Genomic DNA, 19,748 nt, shown 5'->3' on the forward strand with positions numbered 1-19,748 from the left:
CAATTTATTGCTGGGTTTTCTCACAGGAGACTGCCAATAATTTTAATTAGGTCACACGTACCTCACTATCTTCTGCACTGAAAGTGTATCTGACACAGCTGCTGTATTATTAGCAGACCCCAAACTAATTGTCTGTATACTGTACCAATGACAGCAACATTGACGTCTTTACAGACATACTAGGTAGAACAATTTCCCACTTGCAAAAATATAATCAACATAAAATTTTTATCTTTGGTGATATTAAAACTGATATTAGGATTACAACAACGAAGTTGTTATACTTGCTCAATGTCCTCAGTCACACTATATGTTTTGGGCAGGTAACGAGACTGTTATCATATCTGGAGAACGTTATAACAAATGTAGAAAGAAATATGTATGACTAGAGCTTTTTAATACTATGTATCTACCAGATCATGAAGAGAAATGGTTAAAATTGCTGATAAAAAAATCCACAGAACAATGTGAACAACCAAAATATATTATTAACAATAATCACATCAATGCTTTCAGATCAGAGCAGTGTACAGTAGAATGGACCAACTTCCGGTCTCAATTTACGAATGATGGTGAAGCTTTTGACAGCTTGGTCATTCTTATTTCTAATATGTTCAATAAGTGCTGTTCTAAAGTATTAAAAAGTCAACAGGGGAAACCAAGTAAAAGTAATCATAAAAGTTTACCCGAACTCAAAAAAATCAAGAACATAGGTCATCAACCTCTACAGCAGATCAAAGAAAAGTGAAAAAGGATAGACTTCAGCACCTTCAACTAAAAAGAGACACAGATCAGAATTATAAAACAGAAATGAGTGGCAAATGGTAACTATATTCGGCACTCACAAAACAAATGCAAGGCTGCTCATAGAGTTATCAAATTAGAACTGGACGATACTAATAGAACCATTTGTAATAGTACCAATATTACACTGAAGAAATTAATAACTTCTTTACTAATTCTGGTAACAAAGGTCATACAAGTCAACAAAATGACAACTATAAATGAGGCATCAATTAACATCTAGAAAAAAAGGCTATTCATATTGCACAACATACCTGAAACATCTACCACCAAAACGACCCTATATATAACACCCCCCCCCCCCCCCCCCCTTTTGACAGGTTCCTTGAGAAAATTTATTTTTTAATGTATTATGTCTAATCAAAATTACAAATTTTTTACTGACTTAAGATATATGCCTAAAAAGTTAACATGACAACTATTTTAAACTTACGCCATTTATTCATTGTCTACATTTTGATAATACAAGGAGTAACAGAAACAGAAATAAATTGTTTATATTAATTTTTTATCTTTACTGTCTTTTTTGTTTACTTTGCCTATCGTCTATGATATCACTATTTTTAACCATCATCACTGTCAACATCCTAACAGAACAGCTATGAAACTTATATCTATGTTGCCACAAATATCTGGCTACTTCTTCCAAATGTGTTGTGGTTTCTGAGGTGGTTGTTATGGTGGGACCTAAGAACACAGCTTTTTTTACTTTTTTTCAAAAAATATGTAACAGCTTTTACTTCTATACTGATCCAAGAATGTTACAATGTCTCTTGCTAACAAACATATCGTCTGTGCGCCGTGCTCTCACTGGCTGTGTAGAACCAGCAGTTGGCACACCCCATATTGTTCCCGTCATACCTCATAGTGAGCATCGACAACATCGCTGCACAAAATACATATGTATGCCACTGGCCTCCATGTAGGCTTTTAGCATCTCCTGCATAAATGTATGCTATTGTTGAGTAACAGCCCAATTTTAAACTCAATTCTATTCTGAATCTGCAGTTTCGACATGGTTGATGTTCATAAAAAGCAAAAGCATACAGTATAGATTCCCTGCGTTAGCAGCACAACAAAATTGGCAGCCCACTCACCACCTCTCCCCATCCTGCACTCATTGCAGTTCTCCACCAAACTAAGTCACTGTTTCCCCTCCAACCCTTCCGTAGTGTTGCGCTTGAGCAATACTGAAACACAGACGGTAGTACTTCTTGGGTGTAGGTAACACGTAACAACAGCAAGTAATACATAAATAAAAGATTGAACTCACAATTCATTGCAATTCCTGCACTTTCGCTCGTCCCACAATCTAGTGATGTCTGTCGGCACGATCTCCACAAAGGGTCTTTCTGCCATAATTTATTCTTGTGATAACAGTCACAGTCAGTTTAATGTGGTTTATTTCATTTGTTAGACTTTTGATTCTGGATTAATTTTCTTTCTCATTTCATCTTAATCATACCATCATGTTCTAAGGCTGACTAAAAGCTGGTGACTTTTTTCCTGGTGTTCTAATATGTGAACAGTGATCGAATTTCTCATTTGCAGCCCACTTGGTAAATCATTAAAATTTCTCATAACCAAATAGAATACTGAATAGTGAAGTAATAGTTTTCTGAACGACAAGATTTACATCTGTGAATGTTACCTTTATTTAAAAAGCAGCATAAATGTAAAATATGTATTCAGTACCCATATGTAAGTTTGTAAGTTGACAGAATTTAATGCTATTTCCTCCTGTGTTTCACAAAATTGCCTTTTTCTTTTAACAGAGCATTAGATTGTCATTGTGGTTAGTTCATAGTTTCTCATGTATCCCCTGCACAGAGCATTAGCGCTGCAAGTGAAATGTCACGTGATTGTTCAAGCAAGGTCAATACTGTATCCAATGCTTCGGCATATTGGGAAATTTCAAGCCTATTCGAATGAATGCATTGTTTGCTAAGCCCTACCCTTCAGAATTCTTCAAAATATAGTGCACAACATCTCAATAGCCAAAACTTTATCTGTAAGTGTAAGAGGATCCCTATATTAACCTCCCAAACAGTGTAAAAATGTTGACCTCAGCAGCAACAGTTTAATCGTTGAATATATGATGACCCTGTATTTTTTGAATGAGAAATTTGGGGGAAAAAACCCTGTTTTATAATCATGTAAATACAGTGTATTCAAGTGGGCACAAATTGCTGTCACTGACACTGCAGTGGCCATAGCAAAATTAGAAGACTTGTATGGTCTGTCAAATTTTGTTATTAAAAAGACAACAGACATTACACTACAACCACTTTGTGTACTAATAAACTGGATTTTTGTGATTTGTTCTCCCTACACAAAAATGGAGACTAGTTAGGCACTGATAATTACTGTCTTATTTCTCTTGTATCACTACTTTCAAAAATAGTAGGACACAGCATGCATCAGAAAACTGAAGAAGATTTCATCTGCAATAGAACACTGACAAACACTCAGTATGTCTTCAGGGAAAATTCATTATACCGAAAGCAGTCCAAAATGCTTCGATGATACTCAGTGCCTTTGAAGCAAAACCATCTGCTGATGCTCAACTCATTGATCTGAGCAAGACATTTAACTATGTAAGTCATCTGATTTTAACAGATGAACTGAAGTGCTATGGCATTTGAGATACAGGACTTGCTTTTATAAAATTGTATCTTGGCAATAAGAAGCAGAGGGTACACTTCAACAATACGAGCTCAGGATCGTAGATGAGACAACAGGCATGCCTCAAGGTTCCATGCTGGGATCCTTATGGTTTTTAATCTACATTAATGACCAGCCTAGTATCAAGCCGTCTAAATCTGTTCTGTATGCACATGATACCATGTCCACTGCAATCGTAAATGACGAAATAGCACCTAAAGGAACAAAGCAAGACCTACCTAAGAACTTCTAATGCCTTGGTTAAAGACAATGTATAAACTCTAAACCAGAATAAAACTGAAAATGGAATTTATAGTTTGCACAATACCAACAACGATTTTATGACACAGATTCCAACCTTGGAACCTGGAAACAGATTCTATATGCACTAAATTGTCAAGAGTCATATACCTACTGCATAAACTTAGAGTATGTGTGAGTAGAAACACGATTCTTAGCTCCTGTTATGTATTTTTTTCATAGTCACGTAACATACTGCATACTGCTTTGGGGCACCTCCACCAGGGCAAAAAGAGTTTCTACATGGCAGGAAACGCTAACAGATGTGTAGACAGTGTTTTAAAAACACATCCTGTATGTCACTTTTGAAAAACTGGGTATAATGGCAGTCTCATCATTATTTACAGTTAATTGTCTAGTCTACAAGAAAGAAAACTGAGAGGGCTACACATTAAGGCAATCATTTCATGCACCATAAAGGGAAGATTTACCAACCCATTACAAGACTAAGTAAGACTCACAACATGTACACACACCTTGGAGTAAAACTGTTCAATGCACTCCCACAAAACGCACACACTACCTCATTAACAACCTTTAGTAATGTACTATAAAGTTAGCTTAAAAAGAAGGCTTTCTATACCATAGAGGATTTTTCTGCTGTGCAAAAAAGAAATAAAATTGTAACTTATACTCATTATACATTTGTTACACAATCTACATGTTTTACTTGTTTGCTTTACTACTACTACTACTACTACTACTACTACTAGTATTATTATTTCTTTCTTTCTTTTTTTTCCTCAGACGTTATGTCTGGTCAAAAATGGAAAGTGACGCGGACCTTGATCAAGCGTGACTTCCTTTTAACTGTACGGTATTTGTTATATTGCATTTAGGAACTTTTGGGTAATTGAACATGTATCAATAATTACGGATTTCTGTAGTTGTATATATAAGTTTGGATGTAGCTGTATTGCATTGATGTACTGGTGGATATTGTGTGGTATGACTCCTGTAGTTGATAGTATAATTGGTATAATGTCAACTTTATCCTGATGCCACATGTCCTTGACTTCCTCAGCCAGTTGGATGTATTTTTCAATTTTTTCTCCTGTTTTCTTTTGTATATTTGTTGTATTGGGTATGGATATTTTGATTAGTTGTGCTAATTTCTTCTTTTTATTGGTGAGTATGATGTCAGGTTTGTTATGTGGTGGTGTTTTATCTGTTATAATGGTTCTGTTCCAGTATAATTTGTATTCATCATTCTCCAGTACATTTTGTGGTGCATACTTGTATGTGGAAAACATGTTGTTTTATAAGTTTATGTTGTAAGGCAAGCTGTTGATGTATTATTTTTGCTACATTGTCATGTCTTCTGGGGTATTCTGTATTTGCTAGTATTGTACATCCACTTGTGATGTGATCTACTGTTTCTATTTGTTGTTTGCAAAGTCAGCATTTATCTGTTGTAGTATTGGGATCTTTAATAATTTGCTTGCTGTAATATCTGGTGTTTATTGTTTGATACTGTATTGCAATCATGAATCCTTCCATCTCACTGTATATATTGCCTTTTCTTAACCATGTGTTGGATGCGTCTTGATCGATGTGTGGCTGTGTTAGATGATACGGGTGCTTGCCATGTAGTGTTTTCTTTTTCCAATTTACTTTCTTCGTATCTGTTGATGTTATGTGATCTAAAGGGTTGTAGAAGTGGTTATGAAAATGCAGTGGTGTAGCCGATGTATTTATATGAGTGATTGCTTTGTGTATTTTGCTAATTTCTGCTCGTTCTAGAAAGAATTTTCTTGAATTGTCTACCTGTCCATAATGTAGGTTTTTTTATATTGATAAATTTCCTTCCTCCTTCCTTTCTGCTTAATGTGAATCTTTCAGTTGCTGAATGTATGTGATGTATTCTATATTTGTGGCATTGTGATTGTGTAAGTGTATTGAGTGCTTCTAGGTCTGTGTTACTCCATTTCACTACTCCAAATGAGTAGGTCAATATTGGTATAGCATAAGTATTTATAGCTTTTGTCTTGTTTCTTGCTGTCAATTCTGTTTTCAGTACTTTTGTTAGTCTTTGTCTATATTTTTCTTTTAGTTCTTCTTTAATATTTGTATTATCTCTTCCTATTTTTTGTCTGTATCCTAGATATTTATAGGCATCTGTTTTTTCCATCCCTTCTATGCAGTCGCTGTGGTTATCCAATACGTAATCTTCTTGTTTAGTGTGTTTTCCCTTGACTATGCTATTTTTCTTACATTTGTCTGTTCCAAAAGCCATAGTCACATAATTGCTGAATACTTCTGTTATCTTTAGTAATTGGTTGAGGAGGAGTATATTAGTGTTTAACGTCCCGTCGACAACGAGGTCATTAGAGACGGAGCGCAAGCTCAGGCAAGGGAAGGATGGGGAAGGAAATCGGCCGTGCCCTTTCAAAGGAACCATCCCAGCATTTGCCTGCAGCGATTTAGGGAAATCACGGAAAACCTAAATCAGGATGGCCGGAGACGGGATTGAACCGTCGTCCTCCCGAATGCGAGTCCAGTGTGCTAACCACTGCGCCACCTCGCTCGGTAGTAATTGGTTGAGTTGTTGATTTGTTTACTGCCAGTAGTTTTAGATCATCCATGTATAGCAGATGTGTGATTTTGTGTGGGTATGTTCCAGTAATACTGTATCCATAATTTGTATTATTTAGCATGTTGGATAGTGGGTTCAGAGCAAGGCAGAACCAGAAAGGACTTAATGAGTCTCCTTTGTATATTCCACGCTTAATTTGTATTGGCTGTGATGTGATATTATTTGAATTTGTTTGGGTATTAAGTGTGGTTTTCCAATTTTTCATTACTATGTTTAGGATCTACTTTGTATATTTCCAATATTTGTAGTAACCATGAGTGGGGTACACTATCAAAAGTTTTTTGGTAATCAATGTATGTGTAGTGTACCGACCTTTGTTTAGTTTTAGCTTGATATGTCACCTCTGCATCTATTATCAGTTGCTCTTTACATCCTCGTGCTCCTTTGCAACAGACTTTTTGTTCTACATTTATAATTTTGTTCTGTGTTGTATGTGTCATTAATTTCTGTGTAATGACTGAAGTTAATATTTTGTATATTGTTGGTAGGCATGTTATGGGGCGATATTTAGCTGGGTTTGCTGTGTCTGCTTGATCTTTAGGTTTCAGATAAGTTATTCCATGTGTAAGTGTATCAGGGAATGTGTATGGGTCTGCAATGTAACTGTTAAATAATTTAGTTAGATGTGTTGAGGTGAACTTCTTTAGCCAGAAATTTGCTATTTTATCTTTTCCAGGGGCTTTCCAATTGTGAGTAGAATTAATTGCTTGGGCGACTTCATGTTGCAAAATTATCACTTCAGGCATTTGTGGTATCATCTTGTATGTGTCTGTTTCTGTTTGTATCCACCGTGCATGCCTGTTATGTTGTACTGAGTTTGACCATATGCTGCTCCAGAAGTGTTCCATGTCTGTTATGTTTGGTGGATTGTCTATTTTAATGTGTGTGTTATCTATTGTCTGGTAAAATTTTTTGGTTTGTGTTGAATGTTTGGTTTTGTTTCCTCCTATTTTCACTTTTTTTGTATCTTCTAAGTCGTATGGCCAATGCTTGTAATTTCTGCTTCTTTTCATCTAATTGCTCTATCGCTTCTTGTTGTGAGATTTTACCTAACCTTTTTCGTTTTTTTCTGACATTTCATTTCTTATAAATTGTGTTAGGTGTCCGATGTCTTTTCTCAGTTTTTCTATTCTGATCTGTAGCCTGTGTTGCCATGCTGGTTTTGTGGGTTATTATTATTATTATTATTATTATTATTATTCAGTTTTAAAGAACTATTAACATCAGTAGCATGCCACACGTACGAAGTTAAAATAAATAAATATCTGTTTCTGAAACAGTTCCATTCCTAGAAAACAGCATGTTAATTTTGTGCTTAAGGCTATACATGCCAAATGCCTTCAAATACCGTAGGTCAATAATGGTGTGTGTGTGTGTGTGTGTGTGTGTGTGTGTGTGTGTGTGTCACTAACCATTGCCAGCAAGAATAACTCCAATAGTACGACAGGGACAAACGTCTGTGTGACAAAAATTGCATGGGACTACAGGGGGCCATAATTTGACAGTTTTTTGTTGCTAGGTGGGGTCGCTTCAGAGATATGAAGGTCAACTTTATTTTTTAAATGGGATGCTATAGTTTGGTACTTATTTTTTGATAGCAGCCATCGAGATGAATCCAATGATGTGTAACAGTAAGGTCTTTGAAGGTCAATGAAGGTCAAAAAGGTGACATGAATGTCCATCTACAGAAGGTGTTCGAAGTGATGACCACTGTTATCAATGCAGTAATGCAGTCTTATCATCATGGATTGAGTGGTATTCCTTATCACATCGGCACTTATCGAAGCACATGCTCCGACATTTCTCCGTATCTTCAGGTGTAGTGGGAACATCTTTATAAACAATGTCTTTTACAAATCTCAATCAGAAAAAATCCAGAGGCGCTAAATCTGGCAAACGAACCGACCACGACATATCCTGCATGTCCAATCCAACGACATGGGAACTCTCTCTGCAACTAATTTCTAGCCATCAGCGAAAAATGTGGCTGACAACCATCGTGTTGATAGCATCAACATCTACATCTACATCTACATCTACAAACATACTCTGCAATCCACCATACTGTGCGTGGCGGAGGGTACCTCGTACCACAACTAGCATCTTCTCTCCCCGTTCCACTCCCAAACAGTACAAGGGAAAAATGACTGCCTATATGCCTCTGTACGAGCCCTAATCTCGATTATCTTATCTTTGTCGTCTTTCTGCGAAATGTAAGTTGGCGGCAGTAAAATTGTACTGCAGTCAGCCTCAAATGCTGGTTCTCTAAATTTCCTCAGTAGCGATTCATGAAAAGAACCCCTCCTTTCCTCCAGAGATTCCCACCCGAGTTCCTGAAGCATTTCCGTAGCACTCGCGTGATGATCAAACCTACCAGTAACAAATCTAGCAGCCTGCCCCTGAACTGCTTCTATGTCCTGCCTCAATCCGACCTGATAGGGATCCCAAACACTCTAGCAGTACTCAAGAATAGGTCGTATTAGTGTTTTATAAGCGGTCTCCTTTACAGGTGAACCACATCTTCCCAAAATTCTACCAGTGAACCGAAGACGACTATCTGCCTTCCCCACAAGTGCCATTACATGCTTGTCCCACTTCACATCGCTCTGCAATGTTACACCCAAATATTTAATCGACGTGACTGTGTCAAGCGCTACACTACTAATGGAGTATTCAAACATTACAGGATTCTTTTTCCTATTCATCTGCATTAATTTACATTTATCTATATTTAGAGTTAGCTGCTATTCTTTACACCAATCACAAATCCTGTCCAAGTCATCTTGTATTCTCCTACAGTCACTCAACGACAACATCTTCCCGTACACCACAGCAAACAGCTGCACATTGCTATCCACCCTATCCAAAAGATCATTTATGTAGATAGAAAACAACAGCGGACCTACCATACTTCCCTGGGGCACTCCAGATAATACCCTCACCTCCGACGAAAACTCACCATCGAGGACAACGTACTGGGTTCTATTACTTAAGAAGTCTTCAAGCCACTCGCATACTTGAGAACCAATCCCATATGTTCGTACCTTAGTTAGGAGTCTGCAGTGGGGCACCGAGTCGAACGCTTTCCGGAAGTCAAGGAATATGGCATCCGTCTGATACCCTTCATCCATGGTTCACAATACCACATTCTGTTTCTTGTTACTAAAGGTATTTCTTCCAATAACAGACCTAATGTTTCTTGTAAGAATGTGGTGTACTTCCTACCATTAAGATTTCCTTTGATGAAATTGGGGCCTGTAATTCTGTCTTCCAGAATCTCATACCATACATTCACCAACCACGGTTTTTGGTGTGTAACTTGCCGCAGCAAACATGGATTTTCAGTTGCCCAATAATGCATGTTATGCAAATTAACATTTCCATGGTTTGTGAATGTAACTTTATCAGTAAATAAAATCAAATTAATGAATGTGTCATCCCTCTGAATCTGAAGTTGAGCCCATCAGCAAAATTCAATGCAATGCATACAATCCACACCAGTTGATTCTTGGTGGAGACTGATATGACAAGGATGATATTTATGGTGATGCAGAACATGAACAACACTACTCTGGCTCATGCCAGATTCCCTTCTGATTTGACGCGAACTAACACAAGGATCCCAAACCACAGTGGCTAGGGTACCAATTTCCGTATCCTCGTTAGTAACTTCCCTTTGCCGGATATGTTTCGATATGTGTTAAAGATCCGGTTGTTCTTAATTTATCATACACATATTTAAATGTATGACGTGTAGTGTGAATGCATTGAGGACACCTTTCAGAGTGCAAGTCTCTAGCTCTCACTGAATTTCGTTGGCATTCTCCATAAATGAGAAACATATTTACTTGTTCTTCGAAGGAATACACCATTCACTTTCGCTTGTTCGACGATACTAGTCTTACTGTTCCTATTAGTGTTGCATTGCATGGCACGTTAGATGGATACACCGTATTCTGCGAATATTTACTATTTGCACAATATACAAGAGAGAATTGTCAGAGCATGTGCTTCGATAAATGCCAAAGTGTTAAGGAATAGCACTCAAGCCATGATAAGAAGATTGCAGCACTACATTGATGCCAATGGTCATCACTTCAAACACCTTCTGTAAATGAATGTACATGCCACCTTTTTGACCTTCATTGACCTTCAAAGACCTTACTGTTACACATCATTGGACTAATCTCGAGAGCCACCATCAGAAAATAAGTACCAAACTATAGCATCCCATTTAAAAAAAACGAAGTTGATCTTCCTATCTCTGACGTGACCGCACCTAGCAACAAGAAACCAACATCATATTTTGGCCCCCATTGCCTTGTGCAACATTTGTCCCACAAACTTTTCAACTACTATCATTCTTTTGGAGTTCGTCTAGGTGGCAATAGTTAGTGACAATAGTTAGTGATATCTCCTCTCTTTTTTGAGTTGGGGGATGTATCAGAGAGAATTTCAGTGATGCTATTTTAACAGCTATGCTTTCCAGAAGTTCAGTACCATCTCTCTTTTTTCCAAATGCTTTTATAATTTAAATCCTCATGAACAGCAGTTTACCAAAAGTTCAGAATGAGAAACTGAAGAAAGATACCCTACTTTCAATTTAGCTGCTCTATAAACTTGTTTATATTAAAAAAAAAAAAAAAAAAAAAAAAAAAAAAATAAAATGTTAAGACTCACCTGAGCTAGATCTTCCGACCGTTTTCTTTCTTCTATGTACTTCATGATTAATCTTTTTCTTTCTGCAAGCAATAAAAGTACTATTTGTTTTTGTCGAGATCTTTCTTCTTCCAACGTATCATTTGATTTCTTTAGGTCTTTCTCAAGTTTCTTTTTCATTTGCTTTTCTAACTCCAATTCCTAAAACATAACAATTCAAACAGTTTCAAAGAATAACTAACATAAGAGAGAGGCACTACTACTGCAAATTCTCTGTTAGTATTTCACAGTAAGGAAATATAATCTAAAAAAGCCCATAGTAGCCAGACTACACACACATTTATTTTGTGAATCACAAGCTACTAGGCATTGGTAAATTAAGCCACTTACCAAGAAGATGAAGATAATTAAATGGTTATGACCATACACTAGTATTAATGTTGCAAATTTCATACGAATTCTTTTACAGGATGGTTTACAGAAGAGCATAATTCAGTTTAGCTTTAGAAATGATCCAGAAACAAAGAAAGCTATTAATTTATTGGTACAAGGACAGGCTTTGACATAAAACCTCGCCAACGGCTAGTTCCCACACATACTAATCTGAGTCATTTACTTAAGGTACCAATAAAACTTGCCACCCACAAGAATTCTACATCCAGCCATATGCAAAACCTGGCAACAATGTAGATGGGGAATTTTCTGGAGGAAGTGTTGTCTTCCTCGTGAGCTATTGCAGTCCACTCATGATCTACTAGTGAAAGTTACCCAATGTAGACACAAAGTTGTGAATTCGAGTCCACTTCTTCCTTTTATTTTTAAAACACGTTTCAGGTGTCTGCTAAAGCAAAACCTTCCAGGAACATCTGCACAAAAGAGCTCGTGGCTACATCAAAATAAGAACAATTTATGCTCAGGAGTTTCCTCACCATACTGTGGCAACTGGCCATTGTCAGTGGCAGCCAGATGTCAGCTGGTATCAACAAAAGTGATCATGACAGTGTGCCTTTGATAACTTTTTCTGGTCTCACACTGGCTAGCGTAAAATTGTTAATTACTGTAATTTGATTTTCCACACAAAATAACTTCATTAAACTGAGTGAATGAAGTGCAGTGACATCAGACATAGGACACCAAGAATGTATTTATCATATTTAATTTTTTTTTTATATTTGGAGTTCCAGTATTTAACTTAAAGTCAAAGGTTTGACTAGCATACTCAAATCTTACGAATGTGGTTTAAGCATTACAAAATAAAGTCATGAGGAAAAATGTTCATTTGTTAGAAATTGTTCACTTTGAGTTTCATAGACAACAGGAGGCAGCTTGAAACGGGGGCAAATCACATCAGGAAATAATTTTCTTGCTTCATGGAAATCATTCTGGCATGAATCATTCTCCACATTCAGAAAGTCTTAATAAATGACACATATGATGAACTGTGATCATTTACCCCAACTGCAACACTTGGATTCAATAGGCAAGGTTCACAAGTTGGGTGTAAGAGTACTGCAGTTTCACTTGTAAGCCATCAGTTTGCTCACTGAGCATTCTTACTGGTAATGAGTTATGTTAACGTCTTAAAAAGAAATTAATGGCTGAGCCATGACAAAGGACATCTCTTTGGGCAAAAAGGCAAACTGACTGATAATATTTTGCATCTGGTGGCATAAACAGGGTGTTGTGCACTATGAACTCCTTCCCATGGCTGTGTCCATCACAGGCGCCGGCAACAACTGTGACATCTTTTGGTCGCAGCGTAAGAAAAAACAACCAACAGAACCACATACAGTGTTGCTATTGCATGACAACACACACTGGTGACTTTTATAATAATAATAATAATAATAATAATAATAATATCGTATTTTAATAATACCGTATGTTAATAACACTGTATTTTGCAGACTATAAGACGCATTTTTTTCTTCGAAAAATTGCTTCCACAAGTCAGGTGGGTCTTATACTCTAAATTAATATATAAAAATGTCCAGCGTTTGATTTAAAATTCCCCCACTCTTAAAAAACCTATCTCTGCCTGGAAAACCTATCTCCACCTGGCAATGTTGGGGTCACCTGGCAGCAAAAACTTTAACTATAACTATAACTATACTATAACTATAACTGTAACTATAAAAACAAGTGGACATGAAAAAATGGGCTACCCTGTTGTCCTTTCATTTTGTACTGACAGTACACCAATGTGACGAACATGAGTTGTGGGGATTCACAAGCTTGCTAACAGTGTCTCCCTCCCGTCCTGCCATCACAAACCTAGAACACATCTATGATGTGTCATCGCAGTCAACAGTGCCAGTGAACTTGAACTTAAAGTGGTTTGTGTTATCGGTAACAGTACAATATTTTTGTTGTAGCTATTTACACAATGGAAACAAATAAAAGGTATTCATATGATGCAGGCAATAAATTGGAAGTAATAGCATACGCAGAAGAACATGGAAGCAGAGCAGCTGAGTAGCATTTCGGCCCTCCAACAACAGAAAAAACCATTCACGACTGGTGGTCTAGTAAAAAGGAACTGGAGAAAAGAAAAAAAAAAAATGTGGAAGACTATATGTGCAAATAGAGGACTGAATGCAAACTGGCCAAAACTAGATGACATATTGAAATGGATTCAAGGACATTGTCAAAATTGCATTGGAATTAATACAAAAATGATTCAAACACATACTCACAACCTAGCTGTACAGTGGAACTTAACAGACTTTACGGGTGGAGTTCCATGTTTAGGACACATCATTGACTTAGCACACAAACCAAAACCACAATATCTCATAAAATGCTACAAGAGTATGAAGAGAAAATATTTTCTTTCCATCAATTTACTATTCAACACTGAAAGAAAACCAGTGTGGAACTAAGCCAATGGTGAATATGAACACAACTCCTCTGACATTTGATGTGCCAAAGAACAGAACTGTTGCCATGAAAAGTGCAAAAAGTGTAACTATAAAAACAAGTGGACATGAAAAAATGGGCTACCCTGTTGTCCTTTCATTTTGTACTGACAGTACTAAATTTAATACAATGACCATTTTCAAGCACAAAACAATGCCAAAACCTTCCGAAATACCACGAGATGGTGGTGTTAGTGTACATGACAAGGGTTAGACAGGAGGAGGCTGGTATGAAATTATGGTTTAACAGAGTGTGGGAGAGAAGGAAATGAACAGTTCCCCCTCTTGTGCTAGATCAATTTAGCAGTCACTTGAAAAATTCTGTGAAAGAGAAATTGAGACAGAGAAATACAGTGCTTGCTGTCAATCCGAGAGTACTCACTTCACAACTGCAACCTCTTGATGTCTTGATAAACCATGTAAAAAGTATATGAGAGAGGAATGGAACAAATGGACACTGGATGAAACTCAACATGAATTCATGTTGAAGGGAATGTTAAAACGACCTACAATCAAACGAGTGTGTCAATGGATAAAACAGTCATAGTCTAGAATGAGAGAAAACATTATTAGTGTTAAAGCTTCCTCGGAATGCAGTCTAAGTAATGCTCTCAATGGCACTAAAGACGATCTTATATGTGAAGAGGATAACGATTATGAAGAAGAAGAAGAAATCTCAGATTACAATTTTCAGGGATTTTAAAGGTCAGTTCGGTTTTAAAAACTAAGATTTTTTTAGTCTGGCTTTGCAATCTAATAATAAAAATGGTGAAAATGTTATTTTTTTAAAAATTGCTTGAAAATTAAGGTGTGTCTTATAGTCCATAGGATTCTATAGTCTGTAAAATATGGTAATACAAGAAACCTGTCTAAGAGTTAGAGAAGTCATCCCTCACACATGTATTCTTTCGAACTTGAGCCCTCAAATGTTTACACTTCCTGCTCCTTACTGAACAACCACCACAAAAATTCCTTTCTGGACAGAAATGAACTATAACCTGGCTTCTTGACATCTTTAACTGCAGCTCAGTATGTTTTTACACACACTGAATTGGTAAAATATCAAAGCACTGTCAGACTGTTTTAAATACTGTGATAGAATTCATTGTTCATGCTCAATTTATCTCTTATGTTAACTATTGTGTAATCTGTAACATTAATGTGCAAAAATCGATATGAATTACTAAGATATTACACACTTTGGACTTCAAAACAGTGTTTGTTTGTGTGTCGTTCTGTGTCATACTCTATTAATATGAAATGTGGCTGCTGGGAGTAGACACAAAGAAACCCAGTTGATGAATTACTCAGCACCACAGTTTCATAAATACAATTGTGTACTCACAAAACCCAAAAATTATGTCAAGCAGATGCAGAAAGAGGCATCATCAATGTAGCCTTCACTTTACAGTGCAACTCAGTTACTTTAGCTCTAGATAACAGCTGCAGCATTCAGCTCTCCCTTACTGCCCCATTGGTGGCTAGCACAGATAAACATAAAAGGCAGGATCAGTTGTATTTTCTGCATGGAATGACCTTTCTGAACTCAAAATCGTTAAGTGAAAATCACTTTGATTATTTAATGGAAATGACAAGAAAATCTCAAGTAATTCAGCAGGATAATTCTGTGCCATCCAAAAAATAATTTGACAATTACAGAGTTGCCAAACATATGAAGCACTGCTGCAAAGTTCCAGTTGTCCTACTGGTAGGAAAAATGTGTTTCCATAGCTGAAATGTTTGTCAAGTGGCCTCAGAAGTGAGTATAGTCTGGGTCTCAAAGACGCAGATGCTGAAGGCTGTAATACGGAAACTATATGACAATGAGTTTTATTCTCATTTCTGTAAGTAGGTTTAGGGACTACCGTGTAGTTTCTAATAACACTCAGATGACCTGATTACAAACTAAACATCATATACCAATAACTGTCATAATTGTTTTCCTGTCTCAAGCACACTGAAAACTGAGAAGCTCATTCACCAAATGTGATTCACTTTTTTGGTGCATCGCCTGTGGTTATGCTGATAATATTATGAGTATGCAACACATCTTTTGATCATTGCAAGCTTAAAAAAGGTTTTCCTTAAGAACACTACCATTTGTACTACCCTCAAAACAAGAGAAACACAAATGAAAAGACAACACAGCATCAATTTGAAAATGTGAGCATCCACATTGACATTTCGCAAGTTATTAATAACAAAAGTTCCAAATCAAGTAAGTCTACAGTGCATGGGAATCATACAAAATGACCGAAAAAGCAGGTTCAAAAGTCCATGAAGAAAATGAAAAAAACTGAATGTGTGCAGTACTGCTTGTGGTAGTAGAATGCATATTTTAGTAGCGTTTTTTCATTAGTTTGTGTCATACCACAAACGTGAGACTTTTTACACTTGCAATACTTATTTTATAACTCTTAAAAACAACATTAATTAGCTTCAACTAACAAGTAACTGCAAGGTAAGTAGTGGAACTCCAAATAACAAAAATCGCAATTAAAACAGACACGTGTTGCAACCTACACATGTTGTGTTATTGCTCTTTGTTAACTTGGTTTACCAACGTTATTTTGTTTGGAAAATTTAACTACAATAATAAATGACTCTACACTGGCCACGGTGAGAGTAGAAATGTGTCCAAAGAGAGCCGAGTCATGATCAATTTGGTGGATGCCAAACAGTGCCAGGTGGTTGATGTCGGCTGACCAGTGGCATGTTGCCACAGTACAGTGAGGAAACTCTCAAGCATAAACTCTTTATTTTGATGCAGCAAAAAGCTCTTTTGTGGAAATGTTTCTGGATGGTTTTGCTATTACTGGTGAATCAGAAAGTGAAGCAAATTATCTTTGGGGTATCAGACTGATATTTTTAGCAGACACCCAAACTGCAGTTTAAAAATTAAAGGAAGGCGCTAACTCTGAACTTGTGACTTTACTAAACCACACATTTTACCATTAAACAATGAGCAGGCTACAACAGCTTAAGCAGAGAATGACACTTCCTTCGGAAACTTCCACATTCTACAGTGCAGACAGTTTTATTGCCAACTTTAGGAAATTACACAGACTTATTCTCTGAAACAGCCACCCAATGACAAAGTTTTAGATCAAAGACTGTACTGCAAGAGTGTATAAAGAAGTTAAAGCCACAGTGGTTGTTTTTAGTTTTTTACCTGTATGGACTATATCAATCTTGCATACTTCAAATTACGTATGAATGCCATGCATGTAAATCAAAGCACATTAGCATGATCAGAGAGATCCATTACAGTATGTACATTCTACTTCTCCAGAATTTTTGAATTAGTGTCCAAACTTTAGGCATAATCTTTTTAAGAAATTTAATATATTGACTGAGTAGTCTAGGAAGTTATTCTTGTTTAACATATAAACATAGTCAAGGAAGTTATTCTTGTTTAATTTAGGCCAAAGCCAAAATTTGAGTGCCATGAGAGAGAAGTGTACGAGTTGCAATTGGATTGTTAGATCCAGGGTGTGGTGTGAGGGTCGTTGTAGTTTCTTTCATGTGTACGATTGTAGTGGCATGGGAACTGCGGAAATATATAAGGCTCAATGGTTGTACAGGATTGGCTGTGGACATAGGAAGATAGTGGAACAGAAGGAAGTGCTCCCCTTTCTGTATGTTCTGGTCATAAGAAGAGTGGACGGCACTTTGGGCCACCACGTTTATCGGAAGAAGACACATACTGACCTACATTTACACGCTGACAGCTGCCGTCATCTGGCTCAGAGGAATGGCGTGTTCAAACCACTGATACATAGGGCTCGCACTATGATAATTGAAGTATCAACGAAGAACTTTAACATCTGAAGGCAGTTTTCCAGAAGAATGACTACAAGGAGTGGCAAAATTCAGAGAGCCTTACGTCCTACACTCTCCATATGACCAGCGGAACCAGAAGAGGATTCTCAGGATGACTCCGGTGTTGCATTCATTTCTTTTTGTGGCACGTTATCCAGCAAGACAGGGTGAATTCTTCGGTAACACCACGTAAGGACGATCTTCCGCCCACCAGCCAAAACACAGGCACAACTTGGTTGTGTGAAAGATGACCTTGGACTGCAGATATCCATGGTCCATCACATAACCTGCAATTGTGGTAAGATTTACATAGGTCAGGCTGTGCGTACTGTACAATATCATTGCCAAGAACAACAATGCCATGCCATATTTCAGCAGCCTAACAAATCGGCAGTCACAGAACGTTGCCTGATTGAACTGCATGGAACAAACTACAGCCACACCAAGGTTCTGTCACAGACCTCCAAATTCTGGAACTGTGTCATCAAGCAATCTCTTGAGATTCGAGTAATGGAACCACAGATAAATCGTGATAGCGGCTAGATACTTAGCAAGGCATGGGACCCTGCTGTCAGAACAGTCAAGAAGAGGAATCAGAAATGGGCAGTTTGGGCTATAAGTGGTGTAAATTCACAAACCTCTTGTCGACCCCTGTTCATGAGTCTCAGTATTTTGACATTGGCCTCTCAATATATATACATTCCTTATTGTCATTTCTTGTTAACAGTATTAGCTTATTCCCAAGAATAAGCAGCTTCCACTCAGTTAATACTTGGCAGAAATCACACTAGCATTTGGATTGGATTTTCGTAACACTTGTGCAGAAAGGTGTGTAGTATACTGCTGCATCCATTTTCAATAAGCTGTCACTCAAATTCAAAAATCTTAACAGTAATCCACACACCTTCAAATCAAAACTGAAGAGTTTCCTCATGGGTCACTCCTATTCTGTCGAGGAGTTCCTTGAAAAATTAAGCTGATTCTTGCAGTATTGTTGATTGTTAAATTCATGGACTGACTTTTTTTGGGTTCATAAACATTTTATTTTTATCTATTATTACTTTTATGTTGTAATTTCAGTTACTGACACGTTCTATGACGTTTGAAATTTGCTCCTCAATTTGGTCCTATGGAACTTGATGTGTAAATAAATAAAATTAATAAACATTAGACAAAAAACTGACTTTGGAGGCAGGCAGAGGAATGGCTTAAGTGTCGGCAGTATGCGCATCTGGGACAGAACACTGGATCAGTAGGTGCTGTGGGGCTAGAGGTGCTGGGTGCCAACAGCCGATGGAGTGACTGATCAGAGGGGAAACAGGCCGGAGATAAAAGCACGGTGCCAGCCAGCCCCCCCCCCCCCCCCACCACCCGTCCCCCCCTCCTCCCAAATCAGTTGGTTCATCAGTCTACCTGACGATGGCCATGTGGTTGTTTGCCGAAATATCATGCCTGTAGGACACTAATATCTGGCAGTTCAGCCATGAAGTATTTTGACAAGATCTGGGAAGGTTACGGGGGGAGAAGGGAAAAGAAATGTGGGACAAAACAGGCAGCCAGAAAGCAAATTTTAATGTACAATCCATGCAAACAGTCCCAGGTTGAAACGGAGATATTGAAAAAAATCAACAGAAAAATTAGGTTCATCCATTTGTAATTCAGCCAGAGTACAAAATCAGTTATCCTTATTGCATCAGAATATCCAAGGATTGATGGGTAAGCTTAATGAGTTGCTTATTTGTGTTGAAGAATTAGAGTTGAGCAAACTAGTTTATATAATCTGTCTCTCTGAACATCGTGTGACTACTGACATAGATATGTTAAATCTTACAGGAGTCAAGTTGGCCTCTTACTTCTATAGAGAAAATATGGAGAAAGGAGAAGTTGCCACATTTGTCAGACACTGTTTTAATTTCCAGAATATTGATATTATAAATTTTGTTCAGAGCACAAGTTAGAAGCTTGTACAACAGACAAAGTATTTC

The 19,748-nt window shown here is 37.3% G+C and overlaps 1 protein-coding gene across 14 annotated transcripts in view; it reads right to left on the reverse strand.

Moving 5' to 3' along the window:
- Positions 1-19,748, reverse strand: part of LOC124554703 (CTTNBP2 N-terminal-like protein) — a 222,296-nt gene that overhangs the window by 122,772 nt on the left and 79,776 nt on the right. For all 14 annotated transcript variants that reach the window (XM_047128326.1, XM_047128327.1, XM_047128336.1 and 11 more), the window contains one exon: positions 11,045-11,224. In XM_047128326.1, the coding sequence (XP_046984282.1) occupies positions 11,045-11,224 (180 nt within the window). The remainder of the gene's footprint in view (positions 1-11,044; positions 11,225-19,748) is intronic.

Source organism: Schistocerca americana, chromosome X, assembly GCF_021461395.2.
Source record: "Schistocerca americana isolate TAMUIC-IGC-003095 chromosome X, iqSchAmer2.1, whole genome shotgun sequence".
NCBI lineage: Eukaryota > Metazoa > Arthropoda > Insecta > Orthoptera > Acrididae > Schistocerca > Schistocerca americana.